Here is a 21781-nt window from a genome sequence, read left to right as displayed (position 1 = left end):
GTTGACGTCAAGAGCAAATGTCTCGAACTACGTAGTAGGCGACTGGCTGGACCGAATGGGCAATGTGGATGTGAAGGGGCTCTTAAGTTCCCCACGAAAAACCGGCAAGTCGGCTCAAAGCCAAGACGGGTGAGCTTGCTGGGCCTGTGCCTGGCCATCTCTACGTCATGTAGGGTGGGAAAATCGCCTCTATCGAAGCGCTGCGGCTCTTCCGTTGGCAACCACACCGACTTCTACCGAAATGAGCCTGGGTTGATGATTGGCACTTGGGTCTTCGGCTGATGCGTTGTGCCGCTAAATGACAGCACTTGTCAGGGGCGTCCGTTGGCCGCGTGGAGCGTCAGCTCAGCGGACCGGAAGTAACGTGGAGACAAACTGGGCGCGGTGTAGACGGACTACCGATGGCGATGATCCCTTTACCTCGTGCTTTAACAAAAGCCCGATGGAACGAATACGCTCGAGTTCACTGACGCGCGTAGCGTACTGTCATCCTGGTTTCCCGTCCCTGTGTTCACGGAGCTAGACATCTGGCCGAGTCCAGACTACCTACCCTGGTGTGTAGGGGCCGTGTGTGTGTTCAGCTACCTTAGCTGAAAGGTCTGGCACCATGGTCACCGATGGTGTGTCTGAGATGCCAAGAAATTTCCGAGGGTTATGCAGAGTACGCACAGTTGGATCTGCAGCACCATTGTCTCTCCTGGAATTATTAGTGCATTGTTTATTTGCTCTGCAAGACACAAACCAGGACGAACGCTCGTTCATCTATGGACCTCCGAAAAATCGATCTGCTCAACTAGCAATCACTTGTACACGTGGAGTCTGTGCTCGCGACCTACACTGAAATTGGACGAATGCACCAGAACATTGTCTTACACACTCCCGCGATTCTCTACCAAACCCCGATCGCAGCCAAACCATCACCGGACATGCAGCCTCACAACCGGCAGATGAGGGCTGCTGACTGGACATACAGGAAATGTAGACTCGTCTTACACGTTGCTCCTCAAAGGAGAACAACAAGTAAGATCCTGACATTGGAGCTGCAAACACTCTCAAAATCTTCATGAAAGCGAATCTACGCGACAAGGAAATCCCACATAGCATTTTTCAAAGACGGAGCTTGCAAAGTTCGTAACACCGGCATGGCACTTGTATCCTAACCCGGTGTTTTCGATTTCGAAAACGGAGAGTTACTACGCATTCATGCAGAACACCACAGTGCCACTGAGAAAAGAAGAAACCCCGATTTAAGGATGAAACAATACCGACTGCGTCTTGGCCAATCATAATGTCAAAATAGGCCTTTTCTCAATGATTTGTACCACATGAAGCATTTTAACGGGCTGGGTTTCCCGTAACCTCGGCCGATTTATCCCCACTCTAGATCGGACCCGATCCAGGTTTCGGCGCCGAGCGGGCTCATACTGGGCGAGTAGCTCCGGACTAGTCCAAGATTCGAGGCGCTTACCGCTACTAACGAGCTTATCCTTCTAGAAGAGTGCATTATCCACGCGATGGTATGACTGCTTATATGCACTTTCCGGGTATATATTCATATAGATTTGTAACCTTATTAAATACGATCCTATCGTAAAGTTACTATAGGGGTATTAACGTATATAAAGAGAATAGTTATCTATTAGAAATAGGAAATAAGTATAAAGCTCGCTCTAATATAAAAAGTATAAGCGAAATAGGCCTCGGTAATTATATAACTAAAGTTACGTAACGTATAATAAGTTTATAAATAATTAAAGTTATTATAATATACCCCCCTAAACGAATATATATTTATAAAAAAAGCGTACTTAACTATTTATATTATTATAAAAAGGTCCGCTAAAAGTAAAAAACTAAATATTACTATATAAGAATCTATTTATAAAAAGAATTATAAAATAAATCGGTTTATATATAGAGTTATAAATAAAGAGTAAATTAATTATAGATCAATTTTTATATTCGTTATTATAAGTAATTTTAAAGCTATATTATCAATAAAAAGTATAATTAAGGAACGGCTTTTTATTAACTAAATAATTAACTTATAAGTTAAGGGTAATAAATATATAAATTTCTTATTATTACTTATAATACTAACTTTCTTTCCCTTTTTAACCTATATTTATATTATTATTATATATATATACTCTTACTTTTTATTTTTATACTTACGGTTTTATATATATATATTATTAAAAAAAGATTTTTATTAATAATATCGTTTTTATTTAAATATTATTAAAATAATTAGTTAAAAACTGCGCTCGTATTATTATAGCGCGGGAGGCTAAGAAATATAAATATAAAACTACGGCCTTAAAGGAGAATAATAGCTCCCCTAGCCCCTCTTACGAGCTTAAAATAAGTAAATAATATTCCCTCGTTTTATATTTTAATTATAATACGGCCTTATTTATTTAATATTAATTTAATTACTTTATTAAATAAGTAATAGCCTTATAACTAAATAACTTACTTAGGAAAGTAATAAAAATAAAGAGGGTTTATAGCCCCCTCCCTCGCTCCTTTTTAAAAGTTAAAAAAACGTCCTTATTTTTTAAAAAAATAATATAAATAAAAAAGGTTTATAGCCCCCTCTTTTATTTATTTTTTAAATAAAAAAAAACAAAAAAAAGAAGACTTTTTTTAAAAAAGTTAAAAAAATAAAGTAGGTTTATAGCCCCCTCTCTTACTTCTTTTTAAAGGGTATAAAGTAGTTAACTATATATATAATACTTTTTTAATTATTATCGTTTATGAAACTAATCCTTAATAACGAACCCTCTTAGTACTATTTTTAGTACTAAAGTTTAATATAAACTAGTACTTTTACTTCTCTTATTTAGTTATAAATACTTTAAATATATTAAGAGCGCTCTTAATAACTATTTAAATAGTACGTACTTCTTAAGTTTATATATTAATAATAAATACTAACGTTATTAAACTTATAAAAAGTTAGGTTATGCCCCTATTTTTAAGGGGGAATTAATATACGGGCGTCGTAAATTAATATACGGGCGTTACTATTCTATTTTTTAATTAGTTTAAAAAAGAATTATTAGTATAGTTAAATTTTACTAGATACTTATAAAGTATCCTAAGCTTTTATTCTTTTATTCCTTTTATACTTAAGTTATATTATTAAGCCTCGAAATCTAACTTATAATATTTATTTACAATAGCTTTTATAATTAGAGTTAGAGACGTTCCCTAGGACTAATTTTAAAGTAATACCCCTATTAAGAGACTTCCTCTTTTATAAGAGCGATTATTAATTAATTATAGCCTCTTATTATTATTTAGTTGACTATTATTATTTCCTTTTTTAAAAAATAGCTACCCTAGCGTTAGTTAATTTTATAAAGTTAATAATTCTAAAAAGTAGCGCGACTTTATTACTAAGCTCTTAGTTAGTATATTATAAAATATACGACTTTTTATAAATAATTATTTTAATATAGAGCTTATATTATACTTTACTTACTATTTTCCTAAGAGAATAATAAAAACCTAGTAAACTACTTTTTTATAGCTTTTTCTAGAGTATAACCCCTCTCCCCCTAATAAATAGTCTTAGTAACTTTCCTATTTTATAATAAAATAGTTTAGTAATACTCTTTAGTTTATTAAATAGGTTATTAGGACTAATTAATAGTTAATAATAGTATTACTTTAATAATAAAAATATATCCGTTAATAGTGATAAATATAGGGTCCTTAAGTTAATTTACTACCCTATTTACCCCTATAACTATCTTCTATTTAAAATAAAGCGTCTTTTTAAATTATAACCTCTTATTATACTCTAAATAACTAATCCTCTTCTCCTCTTATAACCTAAATCCTAAACCTACCGATTCTTAATAATTTAAAATAAACTTATAATACCCTTTTTAACTAAGTTAATAACTTTATAAGAACTAATAGATTTAGTATTATAAAGCAAAATAGGTATAAAGCTCGAGGCTAAATTATTTAATATATTTTTTAATATAATTAGTTTAATAAGCCTAAGCTTATATAAAATACTAGTATTTAATAACGTAAGTTTTATAAATATAGTTATAAATAGTAAGTTATTACTAAGGCTTAAGAGGAGGATAAGTAGCTATTACGTTATTATCTAAACCCTTAGTATAATTAGTATAATTATAACCCTAGTTTTAAAACCTCTATATACTTTTTATATTATAAATTTATTAAAATAATTAAGGATATTATTAAAACTATAAGCTAACGAATTAGGATTCGGGCTCGTAATATATATATTATTATTCAAGAGTAGTTCTTAAAGTCCTTATTTACTTAGCGAGATATTTATAATATTAAGGCTCGTATAAACTAAGAGAAACTAACTAAATACTTACTAACTATAGCGTTAATTAAGCTATTTAATAAGCAAGATATCTTATATATAATAAAATAAGTAAATAACGAGCTAAACTACTTTATTAATCTTATTTAGACCTTTTTTTACTATTTTTAAATATAAAAGCGATTCTCTAAAATAATTAGCTTTAATAATACTTATAATACTAATTACTTTAAGCTCCCTCTTTTTTAAGCTAATAAGTAGACCTATTTTAAATCTATTTATAACGCCGCGTTCGGCCTTATTAATAATAAGAAACTAAAGAGTTTTTAGTTTCTTTTAATAAGTATTTACTAACTTATAAACTAATACTTAGTCCGTTACTTTATTATTATTATTATAAACTATAATAAGTAAATAAAAGTTATACTAAACGAGCAGTTCCTAGACGTTTAGTAATAACTTTATATTTATTATATTAACTCTAATATTATACTTAGGGCTAAGTAAAAATAAGTTAAGGACCGTAGCTATAATAATAATAATAATAAGTTTAATAACGAGGGATATTAGTTACTAATATAAATAATAGCTACGCTAAGTAATAAAGATAAAGCTTATATTAATACGCTTATTAATAAGCCCCCCCTTTATATATATCGTAGGGTCTTTATAATATAAAAGCTTATTGTTTTTATTAAAATTAAGTATATTTTTAAAAAAGCCTAGACTAAGCTCTATAAAAAGTTTAATAACTAACGCTTAATTTTCTAATACCTCTATATAATATGCTTATTTTTAAAAGTATAATAAGCCTATTACTTTATTTAAAAATACTAGAACTTTAGTACTTACGTTATTTTTAGTACTAAGTTAAGTAATAATAATATTAAGGGTTATTTTTTAAATAATTTTAGTTATTTATATCGGCTTATCGACGTTATATAGCATATAATTAGTAATTAAGAACTACGTTTTTATTAAGTTTATATAGAGGACGAGGTATTTATAAACTAGGAGTATATAAGTACTCGCTTTAAATACTTAAGTAAACTTTAAATAATACTTTCCTTAAAGTATTTTATTTTAATTAGGATATAAAGCTAGCTTATAGAAAAAGTAATACTATTCAATAAGAGGCTATTTTTAAAACCCCTCGGATCCTATAGTTTAAACTATACTATTTTAATTAAACTAAGTATCTTATATTATTATAAAATCTATTCTAAAATATTAAATTTAGCTATTTTTAATAAGTAAGAGGTATACCCTCGGTAATATTTTTAAAAAACGTTTTTTTTAAATTTATATTACTAAATCCTTAACTCTAAGATTATTATATCCCTCCGTAATAAGCTAAAGAATATAGTATAACCTATTTTATTATAACTAGCCTTATTTAAAAAAGGCTAGTTAGCTAATTAAGCCCGTATTACTTATAATAGCTAAGGCGTTAATAATAAGAAGCGAGGCTACTTACTTAAGAATAAGAATAAGTCGACGCTAACTAAGCTTATAAAAAAAATAAGTTAACTAAGTTAAAACTAAATATCGAGCTTATTTTAATAATAAATAAAGAGCTAGTTTAGCGTTTTTAATAAGGGGAGGATAATAAGGAATTATATAAATAAACGGCTAATATAACTTAGTATTTAAAAAAAACGGAGCTGGTAAGAAGTAGTTTATAATAATAATAAATTATTATAACTACGTTAAAAAAAGTAATTAAGTAAACGTTACTATAATTTACTTTTTATATATCTTAAGTATATAATAAAAAAAAGCCTTACTTATTTAAGATTTATAAAAGCTTAGATTACTAGCTTATTTAAAATTTGTAAATCTTAAATAGGTAATATAGTAGTTCTAAACGAGTATATAAGTTATAATAGTATTTTTATTTTTAAAAGTCTTAAACTAGAGCTTAGGTTAGAGAGGATAGTAGGAATAGCTATATTAATATAGTTACTTTTACTGCTTTTATAAAGAGGTACTATTTTTTTAAACTAATTAAAAAGTAAAATAGTAATATTTATATAAGAGCGACGCCCGTATATTAATTTATAATACCCGTATATTAATTCCTTTTTAAGAGGTATATATAGTTCTTAAGTATAAAGTTTTTATATTTTAAATAAGAAGTAATAAGAAAGTTAATAATAACTATAGTTATTAATATAAAACTACTTATATTTTATAAAATAAGTTCTAAGCCGTCCTCGTTTTATTTATTATTTATAATTTAATATATAAACCTTAACTTATATAATAATAATATTATATAAGGCCCTTAAGTATAATAGTTTTTTAAATAAAGGAAAAAGTAAGGGAGTTTATATAAATAAAGCCTTAGTAAGAGAGGTATTTATAAGCGCTCTTTTTATATTAAAAGCGTTATTAAAAAAACTTATTAAGAACGTAATAATATTAACTACTTTATTTATAAAAATAGATAGTATTTGAATTAAAATCGATATTCTTATTAATTTATATATCTCTTTAAGTATATAGCCCGCGTTAAAATATTCTTTAAATAAATATACGCTTACTTTTTTAAGTAAATAGCCTCTTTTTAAATAACTTAATAAGGTTATTAAAACGACTTTATATTCCCTAGCTATAAGCTACGTTTTTTAATTAAGAACTAGGCCCCCTAGGCCGTTTTATTACTTTTTAAACGTCCCTTTATTTAGTGTAATTATTTTTTATATATTTCTTATATTTAAGAATAATATAAAGTATTTAAACTTGGTTTTGAAAAAGTTCTTTATAAAACCGTTAATTAGTATTTTATTTATTAATATATAAACTACTTAAAATAAGCTTTTTAAGTATTCTTATTATAATTATATATTTTAAATATTAATATAGTATAAATAAGTTAAAATACGTTCCCTTTTTTTTATTATAAGTCTAATTATTCAACGATTATTATAATATACTTTTTATATATTACTAAGCTCGAGCGAGATATTTTTAAAAAAGCGTTTAAAAATAAGTATTTTTTTAGTTATATATTCTAAGTTTAGTAGTTCGGCCTCCGTAATTAATATAGTTATTATATTTTAACGAGCTACTTTTTATTAAATAAGGTTATTAAAAAAGGAGATTATGAAACTTTATAAAAATCTTTAGGTCTTTTTATTATTTATAAACGAAGTATTATTTATAATTAATAATACTTAGCTACCCCCCGAGATCCCGAAGTATATTACTAAGTATTATATATAAAAAAAGTATTATATAACTTAATTTATAATGAAATAATATTAATAAAACGGGTTTATTAAGAACTAAGAGAGTAGAGCGTATATAAAAGTAACGTTAAGTTAAATTATAATTATTATATATAATATTAATTTAACCTTTTTTTTAAAAAACTCAGTCTTATTTAGAAATATAATCTCTAAGTTATTTTTAATTAGGATTATTAATAATAGGGTTATAAGAGTAGTAGAGTTAATAAAATTAAACTTCTTAACTACTTTTTTAAAATATTAATTATAAACTAAGTAGATTTTCTTATTTAATTAATTACGAACGACCCTTATTTTAAAATATTATAAAACTAGCCCCTAGTTTTTTATTTTTTATTTTTTCTTAAGTCCCTTAGTTACTTAATTAGCTTCGTAAACGTAGTCTTTATAATAAAAAATAAGAATATTATTTATATAAAAAAGGACTAGGACCCTTTTAGTAAAATCTTAAAATAAATACGGGTCCTTATTTATAAATAAAAGACCTAGATTTTTCAAAATTAACGCTAGCTCCTTATACTATAATAATAGAGTATTACGGGTGCTATATAAGGCTTACTCAAGCTTAATATATATTTTTAGCTTATCAAAGCTATTTAAAAGCTTATAAATAATAAGGGGGTTACTTAGCTTTTTAATTACGTTTAGAAACGTATTTACGATATTATATTAGTAAATTTCTAAATTAAATTAGGTAGTAATAGTTATAAATATTCTAAACGTCTTAATAATTAGTATTATATTACGACTTAATATATATAACTAAGACTAGGGCCCGCCCCGCAGGCTTATAGCGGCTATAGTATACTATATATATAAGAGTACGGGAATATAAAGTAACTCTTATAAAACGGAAGAACTATAAATAAGTTATATATAAATAAAAAATAATAATTATATAATAAAGTAATTACTATAATTACTCTAAATAATTACTTATTAATATTTACTAAGTAATTACTTAACGAATAAAAGTAATTATTAATAAAGGATATATTTATAAGCAGACTTATATATAATATAAACTTAAGCCGGGTTTAAAAATAAACTTCCTATAACCTCTTTAATAATTAACTTAATATTAAATTTTACGATCGCTTTTAGCTATTTTTATTAAAAACTCTTTTTAATAAGATTATAATTAATTACTAAAGCCCTATTTCTTTTATAATTTATAAATATAGCTTTAAGGAAGCTATTTATAACTATGATACTATTTACTTAGTACTTATAGTCCTAACTTTTATTAATATACTTATTATAACTAGCTAGTTATAATACTTTAATTACTCTTATTTATTAAGTTTACTTTATAAAAGACTAACTACATAGTACGAATATATTAACTATTAATAATAATAATATAGCGCAGCTTACTAAAGTAGTTATACTTATTATTTAGTAATTATACGATATAATACTTAAATTTAAAAACGAAAATAAGTAACTTTATACTTAGCTTATAGTACCCCGGCCTCTTTTAATACTTAGAGCTAAGTACCCTAAACTAAAACTTTATAATAAGTCCCCGGATACTCTCTAAAAATTCTTTACCTAAACTAGGGCCTATTTACGCTATTATAAGACCTTTTTTATTATTAAAATAAATAAGGTTTATTACGTAGTTTTATTTTTTAAAAAGGATACCCTTACCTAATTCGAACCCTTTATAAGAGACTATTTTAAAAACGAACGTAATATCTAAAATAAAAATATTAAGAAGATTTTTAATAATTATAACGAGTTTAAAAAAAGACTTAAAAAGACTTTTAATAACTTTAATAAAAAATAAATTACTAAACGAAGGCTTATAACCCTTATATAAAAAGGGTTAATTAGTAAATATATATTTAAATTTAAATAGATTATTTCTAAGCTCGATTAGGGTAATAAAGTACTTATAATAGCCTTTTATTATAGTTTAAAAAAAGAGGTTAAGGACGACCTCTCTTAATAAGACCGGCTTAATAAACTTTATAATTATATTAATATAATTATTAAAATTAATAATTAACTTTATAAACGACGCCTTAAATAAAAAGGGTAAAATACTTAGAATAACTAATCTAAACCTAATAATAAACATAAATATAAATTAATAACTACTATAACTAAGTACTATAACAGACTTATAAATCTTAATATTATTAAAAGAAAATAACCTCGCTAAAAAAAGGATTTTAAATATTATAATTATAATAAGCTAGGATATATAGTTAGAGATTATTAATAACCTAAGCGTATTTAATACTAACTTATTTTAAAAAAACGAGCTAATATTATAAGTAAAGAAGTCCCTTATAAATAACTTTTATAAACGGCTTATTATAACGATAATTATCTTACTTATTAAGATAGTAAGGAATAAATAGGATAGTACCTAAAGCGACTTAAAAATAAAGAACGATTTAGATATAATATTATACTATTCGTTAGGACCTTAGTAATAGTAATAAAAGAAGAAAAGATATCCGCTTACTAACCTTATACTTTTAAAAAGAATAATATTAAATATATTATTACGCTCTCTTAAATTTATAAAAATATAAAAAAAAAGGCTAAGATAGACCCCGTTATAAAAAATATATTTTATCTTTTTAAAGGACGAATTAAATAAAAATACTTAGTTAATATAAAAAAGTAGTTCTTTAAATTTAAAAAAAGAGGACTTAATATTAAAAAAATTATAAATAGCCTCGTTTATATAATACGACGAAATTATATAAACCAAAAATAATTTATTAAGTTTAAGGAAGGAATCGATTTAAATAAAATCCTAACTAAGTTTATTTATATAATATAAAAAGCCCCCCCGATAGAGCAATCTGCCGGGGCCGTACTATATATTATATATTAAGGAAAACTAAGTATATTGCGCTCTATACCTAATTACTGATTAAAACTCTTAACTTTTCCCTATATAAAGTCCTCTAAGTTCTAGCTATTTAAAGGGCGAGCTATACTTATTTTAATATATATAAAACCTCCTAGTAGTAGCCTACGTAAGTAGCTAGATCTTATATTATATACTCTTTTTTATTAAGGGTTAGGGGGCCCCTTATATATTCTCTTATATTTATAATATAGCCCGTATTAGAGGGATTTCTAGTTCTATAAAGTATAATTTCTAAGCCGGTATTAATATACCGGATTTTAATATCCGTATTAGCCCGGCTATTTATAGCATTCGTACTATTACCTAGCTAAATTCTATATTATTAAAAAGTACTTTACTAATCCTTAGGCGTACTTATATTAACTACGATAACTATAGCGTCGAGCTAGCTAAAAAGGGCGCCTAGCCCGAGAGGAGTAGAGTTATTAACGGGCATCTTTAGCCTACTAATTACTAATTATATACTAAGAGAGTAGGTTCTTATTAAAGTAGTAGTTTATATATTAATAAGTTTATTTAATAAATCTATTTAATTTAAATAAAGAGCAGCTTTAAGTAATATTAAAAGTAATAAGAATAAAACAAATCTTTACAAGCTCTAAAAAATAATAAATATTAGCCTATTTAGCCCTTTCTCTAAAAACCTCTACGTCGCTATTAAAGTTCAAAACCTCTATAGTTAAGGAAGGCCGCCTCTAACTATTATAGCTAATTATTATAGCTAATTATTATAGCTAACTTCTATTATTAACCTTTTTAGCTAGCGCCGCTATAAAATAGCTTACCTATCCCAAATTATATAGCGGTTTTTATATTAAAATTACTATATTACGTTAAGCGCGTACTTAGGGTATATTACGTATATTATATAATTAAAAAGTATACCGTATTATATAATTTCTTTTAAAGCGTAATCCCGGTAAGGTCGATTTTTTATACTTATAAAGCCGGAAAAAAAACCACTACATAATATTAAAAGTAAATAATAATAAAAAATTTATTTATAAAGTTAAAGAGTAGCTTAAAAACCTCTTATATAAAAATAAGATTCAAATAATTAAAAAACTAATTCTTAACTTCGGAATTATAAAAAAAGAAAATTTAATTTTAATTTAAAAAAAAAAGATATTAAAATAAGAACTAGCTCTTTCTATTTTAATAAAATAGAATTACCCTATAACTTAAACAAACCTCGTAATATTACCTAACGACGTACTTAAATAAAGATCGATTATAAAATACTATTTAATATTAATAATACTAGTTCTAAAAAAGATAATAATAAACTATAATATAAATATATTTATTTATTCGAGGATAACTAAACTATTTAGTTTTATAAGACTAGAGAACGTAAAAAGGTTATAATAACCCCCTATATAAATAAAAATTACTCTCTACTCGACCCCGAAGATCCTTTTTATAAGGAATTGTTTTAAGTAAAATACCTAGATAATAAATATCTTTAGTACTTTATATATAAATAAGATAGTTATTTCTATTTATAAAAACGCAATAGTAAACTTATTAGGGATATTTACGTAAAAAACTAACTACCTAGTTAGACGTTATTAAACTTCAATAATAATAATAAAGTAATATTTAGCCTAGACCTTAACTTTTTTATAAAGTACTTTAATAATAAATATATAGATTAAGAAGATTATAAATATAACTAATATTAAATTTATTATATTAAAAAGACTAAGGTATAGAGGGAATACTAAAAAAGATATAAATAAAAGAACTATTCAAAAAAATAAATAATAAAAAACTAAGAAAGCTAATTATAAAAGAATAACGAAAAGTAAAAATAAATAAAAAGTTCTTACGTATAACTAAATAACGTAACGACATATATTTATAAATTAACCTTAATATTTACGGACGAGGATTAAATATTATTATTAATAATAGCGTATAAAAAAGTTATATTTTACTAAGGGTAGTAAATAAACTTAATCTATTATAAATATAAAAGGATAACTTATATTAATTATAAATAGTAAAAAAAGAACGAATTAATTATAACTATAAATACGTTAATCGAGAGACCGTATATATTACGGCTAGCTAGTCGTAATAAGTATATTAGTAAAAGTTAAGGCTACGAATACTAAGTAAATAGTATCGTAGTCATAAATAGCTTCCCTAAAGCTATATTTATAAGTTATAAAGTAGGTAAGGCTTTGGTAATTAATCGTAGCTTTATTAAAAGGGGTTCTTAGTAAAAATAGCTAAAAGCGATCGTAAAATCTAATACTAAGTTAATTATTAAAAAAGCTATAGGAAGTCTATCCTTAAGCCCGGCTTAAGTCCATACTATATATAAGTCTCGTTTTTAAATATATCCTTTATAGTGTTCTTATTTACTATTATCCGACTATTTATTAAATAGTCGTTCGTCCTACTTATTTACGATCGTCCGTCCTACTTATTTACGGGCGTCCGTCCCTTATCTTATTATATAATCGTAGTTACGTAACTTATTTATAGTTCTTCTATCCTAAGAGGAGTTACCCTAAGTCCGTACTTCTATATATATAGTATAGTAGCCGCCGTAGGTCCTATAGGGCGAGGCCCTAGCCTTGTTATGCGTATTAAGTCGTAATAGTATACTTCTTAATATATATTAATAATTAATAAGAATAACTATAGTATAATATTACGGAGATCGGAAATATTAACGTTATCTTAGAAATCTTATAGTTATAAAAGCATAATTTATAAATAAATTAGACTACTAGCTAGGTCTTCTAAAAAAATCTAGTTACTAAACGACTTAAAAAAAAAAGGTTTAAATAGATTTTTAAAAATTCTTAAAAAACGAAAATAAATATAATATATAACTTTTATTAAAATAATAAAAAGCTTTAAGAAGTTTATAACTAATACTAATAATTAGGGATTATAATAACTCTAAACTATACTTAAAGAGTATTAGATATATATGAAACTATTTATAGAACTTAAAGAAATAAGATTATTAAAATATAGTAACTAGGATATAAAAATCGAACTTAAAAAAGGAACGTAACTTAAGTTCTTTTTAATATACTTAATAAATTAAAAAGAATAAGAATATTTTAACGAATATATTAATAAGAAACTCGAAAAGGGATATATTTAACCGTCGAATTCTTTTATAAGATTACCCCTATTTTTCGTATTAAAAAAAGGAATAAAAAAACGAAAACTTATTATTAATTATAAAAGACTTAACGAAATTATAAAAAAGAATTACTATCCCTTATTAATTATTACTAAGCTTCAAAATCTACTTTATAAAGCTAATTAGTTTATTATTATAGATCTTAAAGAAGTATTTAATTAAATTCGGATTAAAAAAAGAAATAAATAAAAAACGGTATTTTAAACTCGTAAAGGACTCTTTAAGTACCTCGTTATACCCTTCGGACTTATTAATACTCTAATAACTTTTTAAATAATAATTAACTATATACTCTAAAAGTACGTTAATATTTTTATTATTATTTATATTAATAATATTCTTATCTTTTCCCCTAATTTTAAAATATATAAGAAGTATATTTCTATAATATTTTAAAAGCTCTAAAATACTAAGCTATATACCGAACCCTCTAAATACGAGTTCTATATATAAAAAGTAAACTTTTTTAAATATATTATTATACTAAGATAAATTTATATATAAATATTAAAAGTAGAAGTAGTTAGGGATTAGTTTATATTATAGAACGTTAAAAACGTATAGGGATTCTTAGGATTTATTAACTTTTATTAATAATTCCTTAAAGATTATACTAATATAATTAGACCTCTTAATAATTTAATACGAAAAGATAACCTATTTATTTAAGATTTTAAGTATAAAAAAGTATTTATTAAAATTAAGAATATAGTCGTTTCTAAACTAGTTATTATAATCCTAAACCCTTAAAACCCTTTTAAAATCGAGATTAATACTTCAGACTTTACTATAAAAATAGTTTTAGGATAATAAAATGAGTAAAAAAAGCTTTATTTATATTACTTCTATTCTAAAGTATTTTATAGAGTAGAATTAAATTAGTAAATCTATAATAAGGAACTAATAGTAATTATTAAGGTATTTTAAGAATAGAAACCATAGTTATTTAGAACTAAATATAAAGTTATAGTCTATATAAACTATAAGAACTTTATAAACTTTATAATAAATAAGAACCTAAATAAATAATTGTTACGAAGGTAACTTTGTTTACCTTATTATTCGCCTTATTATCAATATTACGTAAGTAAACTATATACCATATTAATTCACGATTTCTGTAGATTATTATAGGTATTGATTATGTAAGCAATACTGCTTATATAAGCTTACGTGAGCAATGGAAAGTACTGGAAGGTAACTGAATAATTTGGAATTTACTCGAGGCGGAATTACGTACTACGATTACGCATTCACTTACGTATACGCTTATTAATTATATCATAATTAATAAGTAATAGAATATTCTAGTAGGAGGTTTTTATACCTATATATAGGCGTGTATTTACCTACCTAGACCTTTCGTTAAGTAAGTAACTTCTTATATAGTAATTTAACTATATTACTCTCTTTACTATAAAAACCTCTTTTATATACGCTTATTTCCCCTATATTCATATATTCTTGCTTCTATATGAACATTTACTTTCTATATTCTTTATAAGAATATCCCGCATTACCTCGTTAAAGCTATACGTGCTAGAATAATAAATTAAATAGAGCGAATTCTTATTTAAGTATAATTTCTAAATTATTTATTAAAAAGGTTTAGAGAATAGTAAAGTAAATACTTTTAATAAAAGACCTAATTATAAAGTTACGGTCCCCGAAAAGATATAAGTTATTTTTAAATAAGAGAAGGACGGTAGTTTTATACTAATTACGAAACTCTTTATAATAGCTAAAAGGATTAGTACTAGCCCGATTAAAAAAATAATCCCTAAGCTTATTATAAAAATTTATAATATATTAGTATATAGTTATTAAGGAATTATTAAAATATAAAAACGGATTCGTTAGTATTATAATAAATTTATTATATACGCTAAAATTATAAAAGTAATTAAGGACTACGCGACTTATAAAAAAAGTAAAAATAGCCTATATAAACCTTATAGCGAGCTATAAGTATTATAATTACTAATAAAAGTATAATAATTAATTATATAGGACTTTATTATTAAATTACTAAAGTTTAGAGAACTATTTACTAAAATATAGTATAATAGTATCTTAGTTATAATTAACTAACTTACTAAGTTTACTTATTTTATTTTTTATAAAAAATCTAGTACTATAAAAGACCTAGTATACGTATTTAACAAGGTTATACTCTTAAACTACGGTTTACTAAAAAAAAAATCATCTTTAATAAAAATAAGCTATTTATTTTAAAGTTTTAGAAATCCCTAATTTCGTAACTTAGTATAGACTATAAACTATCGATATTATTTTATTTATAAACTAATAAATAAATAAAAAGGATTAATTAGATCCTCGAGATATACTTTTATTATTGTATAAACTATAACTAGGATAATTAAGTAGTACTTCTATTAATAACTTAGTTCGTATATAATAATATAGTTAGCGAAAGTATAAGAAAATCTTTATTTTACCTTAACTACGGATTTTAATTAATAGTATATAAAAAAGTATAATAAGGACTATAAGCTATAAAAGCTATAATAAATATAAGTAAACTTAAAGAGATCTATAAATAAGCCTTACTAAACCTCGAGTTTATATAATAATATGTATAAAAAACGTAAATAGATTAAGAATTAGAGGACTATTTTTTAAAAAGGGGGATAGTACTTATCTCTTTTATTATAATATTAAAACAAAACGACTAAGCAATAAATTAAACTATAAAAAACTTAAACCTTTTAAAATTGTTAAAAAAGTCTTATTAATTAATTACGAATTAAAACTACTAAATATAGTATAATACTATCCCGTTTTTTATATTTTATTACTCGAACCTATATTAAGAAGTTTATATATAAAAGATTATATTATTATTAAACTAAACTAACTAAAGTACGAAGTCGAACGGATTATTAATTATAGAATTAGGAATAGAATATAGGAATTTCTAATTAAATAAAAAAACTATAAATATAAAGAAAATATATAAGAACCTATTATAAACCTCTAGAACTCTTAGGAATCCCTTTTAAAATACTAAAATTAAAATTAAAACTAAAACTCTTAGCTATTATAATATTTTAGTTAATTATTTTAAAAATATTACTAAACTACGCCTTTTATATAGTAGCTAACTTATCCTTATTAATAATATCGGGAGGATTAGGAATTACTTTTCCCTTTTTAAATACTATCCTTTTTTTTTAAAAAAACAATTTAACTTTAATAAAGACTAATTTATTTTAGTTTATATATAATATAAGGCCTTTACTTGTTTTTAAAAAAGAAGCTCTTGTAGTTTTTTTTATATTCTAGCTTATTAGCTTTAAATAAAAAACGATTTATTATAAATATAATTAATATAAAAAATATTAATAAAAAAAGAAAGAAACTTATAATTATATATAATATTAGTAGTCGCGTCGTAAGAACGATTACGATATATATATTTATAATACTTTAATTTACCCTTTACTATTTTATATTTTCGCCCCGACGAATAATAAAATAAGTAAAGTATTTTAATCTTAAATCCTCGCTTTTTAATTTTAAAAATAAACTTTAATTAACGATATATTAAAGATTTAGCGGATATCTTAGTATTTTTAAAAAAACTACTTAACGAGCCCTAACCTAGGCTATAACGACTTATTTATAGGTTTATAAAAATAAAACCTTTAGAAAAGAGATCTAATATTATAACTTAATATATATAACTAAGACTAGGGCCCGCCCCGTAGGCTTATAACGGTTATAATATATTATATATATAAGAGTACGGGAATATAAAGTAACTTTTATAAAATAAAAGAACTATAAATAAGTTATATATAAATAAGAAGTAATAATTATATAATAAAGTAATTATTATAATTACTCTAAGGAATTGCTTATTAGTATTTACTAAGTAATTACTTAACGAATAAAAGTAATTATTAATAAAGGATATATTTATAAGCGGACTTATATATAGTATAAACTTAAGCTAAGTTTGAAAATAGACTTTTTATAGCTTTTTTAATAATCAACTTAATATTAGATTTTACGATTATTTTTAGCTATTTTTATTAAGAACTCCTTTTAATAAAACTATAATTAATTACTAAAGCTTTACTTTTTTTACGATTTATAAATATAGCTTTAGAGAAGCTATTTATAACTATAATATTATTTACTTAGTACTTGTAGCCCTAATTTTTATTAATATACTTACTACGACTATCTAGCCGTAATACGTTATTACGTAGGTCCTTTTTAGGGGGTATCGTTTTTAAAAATCCTCTCTAACATAAATTCTCGCTTTATAGCGATCGAGGTAATTATTACTATTTAATTTATAATTAAATACTTATTTAAGGGGTATTAGCTTAGAAATAACTAACGTCCTATTAATTACTTTTTAAGTATTTATTTCTTTTAGCTTCTAAATTTCTAACTATATTATTTTTATAAATTAACTTCTTAGAAGTTCTAATATTTTAAAAATATTCTTTTATTTTTTTAGAGAGGTAATTAATTAATCCACGTAGATTTAGTTAAATTAGACCGTAGTTAATAAAACGTACTTCGTTTTACTAATTATAATATAAATATAATAATATAGTATTTAATACCCCTAGGTTATTTTATTAACCGCTTTTTACTAATTAGGTATATATATATTAAAAAAGGAGTCCTAATCTCTTTTTACTTAAGTATAAAAAGAGTACTACCTAAGTTACTCTTATTAACTCGGGTTTTAAATAAATATTTTTAGTAATTAGTTTTTTAATTTCTAGTTTTATTTAATATACTTATTCTCTTTTTAATTATATATACTAATTATATTAGAATTATTAACTAAGTCGTTTATTATTTTTATTTTTTAATATAAGCTTATTTATTAAAAAGGTTCGTTAGGGTTTAGTTAAATAAAAAGATCCTTTTTATAAAAACTTTGAGAAGTCTTTACTTTTATTTATATATATATTACGTTTTCGATTTTTTTAATAAAAAGATCGACTTTCTTTACGGCTTTATTTATAATCTTAGTTAGCTAAATAAGGTTCGTATTTAACTCCGGACTCTTAAAATCTAAGGTTAGTTTAGGAATAAGTAGTTATTTATTTTATTTATTTAAAAACGAATTAGGCTTTTTTATAACCTTATCCGCTTTTTATAAAATAAGTATAAGTAATAATAGCTATTTTTTATTATTAATTAATATAACCTTTTCTTATTTATAATTCTAAATAATTAGAGCTTAAGTTCGATTATTATGAATAACTATTAGATTTTATTTATTACGGCCCTTAACTTAAGTAAATAAATTATAGTTTTAATATTATTTTTTAAATAAAAAGCTATTTTATTAAATATTATATTTTAAATAATAATAATTTTTAAAAGCGAGGGGATTTAGATTTTATATAAATTATAAACGTTTAGTACATAACTTATAAAGTACTTAATATATCCCCTCTACTTTATTTTAAAACGTTTTTTATTAATTCCTTTTTTATAATCCTTTTTTAAAAAATACGCTCTATAACCGTATATATATATCTATTCTTAATAAGGATATAAATTATAAATAAGCTTTAGTATATTTATTAATTACTATTATTTAAAATAGTAAGTAAACTAAATTTCTTTAGTTTAAACTAATAATAACTAGTTAGTACGTTACCTAGGGCTAATATTATATAAATAAGCTATAGCTAATATAATCTTTATTCAAAGTTCGTTTAATAAACTAGCTATTAATATTATATTAATTACTTTATTAATAATTTCCTAACTAGCTCGCTCCCCTCCTCTATTCGGTTCTTTTATATATAAAAAAATGGTTTTTAAGTTTATTTTTAGCTCCCGTACTTATATTTAAAAACGAGTTTTACTATTAATTATAATTATCATACGTTTTATATTTTATTAAATTTTATAAACGGCTATGCTTTTTTATATACGTACTTATTATTTAAAAAAGTATAAGACCTTAAATATTATATTATAAGTTTTCGTAACTTATAAAAAGACAAAGATCCTACTTAAATACTTATTTTTAATTCTAAAGTACGTTATAAAATAACCTATTTTATATAAGTAATTATATAATATTTATATTTTAAATAGCTTAGTTTTTTAATTCTTATCTCCCGAGCGGCTAAGACGAGCTTTCTAAATATTATTAATATAAAATATTTAAATTTAAAGTACTAAAGCTAGGCTATATCCGATCGGTCGTTCTTTAATTAGTATAAAGAACTTAAATATTAAGTACTACGTATTAAAATTATATTAATAAATAAAAACTAATTTCTAAATAAAAAATAGGACGAATAAGGCTTATATTTTAAAAAGACTAAATTAACCTTCTTTTTAAACTATTTAATAATAACGTTTTTAAATTTATTACTAAACTAAAGAATATAATTAAAACTTAAGTATTAAATACTAGTTTTCTAAAAAAGAGCTTTTAATACGACGTTTATATAAAAGTTCTTAATAAAACTAATATTATAAAAGGTAAAGTACTCTATTTTAAGCCCCTTTAGTTTTATAAAAATATTATATATAATCCTCGTTTTTTTAATAATAATAAAATAAGAGGCCGTTTTAAAATCTATATTCTCTAAGTTATTACTTTATTAAATAAAATTTAGTTTTAAAAGCGATTAGTTATTAACGAAGTAAATAATATTATAGTTATTTATAACTATACTTTTTAAAAAAAAGTATAGGTTAATAAAAGAGATAAAAAAAATAATAAAATTACTATTCCTATTCCCCTTTATACTTAGTTTAAAAAGTAAACTAATATTAATAATTATAACTACGATATTTAACAAATAGGTTCTTTTAAAGTTCTTTTTATTACTTAGCTTATTAATTTTAATTATTTTTTTAAAACGACCTTAGTTATTATTATTCTATTTAAAAAGGGGTTTTATATAAATCTAACCCTTCTAAATAAAGTTAATATAAAAGTTAATATACTTTTCTTAATTTAAATAAGAAATTATTTTCTAAGTATCGTTAGTACTTAACTAAATATATTTTAACTTCGTTTTATTTATTAAAATAAGCTCTATTTTTATATAGTTTATTAGTTTTTAATAATAAGTCCTTTTATAAAAATAGTTAATAAATAAATTAAGAATTACTTTATTTTACTTAGAGGAATCTAAGCGACTTATTAATATTATAAATATTATAAGGGTTCGTTTATAACTCTTATTATATACTACCTCTTTATATAAAGAATTATTAAAGATCTTAGTATAATGCCTTATATTAAGGATAGTTTCCTCTTTTTATTTTAATTTAATAATTTTAATAAGCTCTTAGTTAGATTAATTTAAAATAAAATAACGTATAGTTATATAAAAAAAGGTTTTTAAAACGAGGGTCCCCTAAATTTTAAATAGCTTAAGCTATATTACTTAATAATAAATTAAAAAGAAGTTTTTAATTTAAATTAATAAGTTAATACTAAAGTTCGCCCTATTTATAACTACGTTAAATTTCTTTTTTATAATTATAAATAAACTAGAGTTACTTAGTACGTATTTCTACTTGAGAACCTAAATTACGGTATAAAGGGAGTAGTTTAAAGAATTAATAAGCTCTTTTTTTTACATTTTTTAAGATTTTTTAAGTAATTATAAAAAAGATTTAGTAATTTATTAATTTATATAATCTCTTTTTTTATAAATAAAAAATCGTTTTAAATACGGTTTATTAAATAAAAGAGGCGTATTTTTTAATAAGACGTACTTAATTCGCTATTATAACCTTTAGTTTTATTAAAATAACTAATTACTTAATTCGATCGTTTTTATTTAAGAGTTTAATTATAATAAAAGGTTTAACTATAGCTTCGCTTTTTAACTATTTAGTTTATTATTAAATAAACTCCTCGAGTTTTTATTAATATTTAGTTAAGGCTATTTTATATACTTAATTTTAAATAATATTTCGTATTTTAACGTACTCTTTAATTAAAAAAATAGACTTAGTAAAAAGTAACGGATTTAATAAGAAAATAAAGTTATTTAAGTTTAATAAGTCCTAAACGTCCTTTAACCGGGCCTTAATTTAAAGAGCGAGGTACTACTTAGGCTAGTTTCGCTAATAATTAAGTTTTTATTTAAAAATATTAATAA

General features: G+C 23.3%; 1 protein-coding gene across 1 annotated transcript; it reads left to right on the top strand.

Annotated features, from left to right (window-relative positions):
- Positions 1-607: 607 nt before the first annotated feature.
- Positions 608-10891, top strand: CLUP02_05115 (uncharacterized protein; the record flags this gene model as incomplete). Its single annotated transcript, XM_049284124.1, has 5 exons — positions 608-620; positions 684-817; positions 861-1020; positions 1071-1127; positions 10878-10891. The coding sequence occupies 5 exons, from the start codon at positions 608-610 to the stop codon at positions 10889-10891; spliced, it is 378 nt and encodes a 125-aa protein (XP_049141267.1).
- Positions 10892-21781: the final 10890 nt, after the last annotated feature.

This window comes from Colletotrichum lupini, chromosome 3, assembly GCF_023278565.1.
Source record: "Colletotrichum lupini chromosome 3, complete sequence".
Classification (NCBI taxonomy): domain Eukaryota; kingdom Fungi; phylum Ascomycota; class Sordariomycetes; order Glomerellales; family Glomerellaceae; genus Colletotrichum; species Colletotrichum lupini.
The sequence above is the reverse complement of the archived record's forward strand: the minus strand, read 5'-3'. Positions and strand labels throughout refer to the sequence as shown.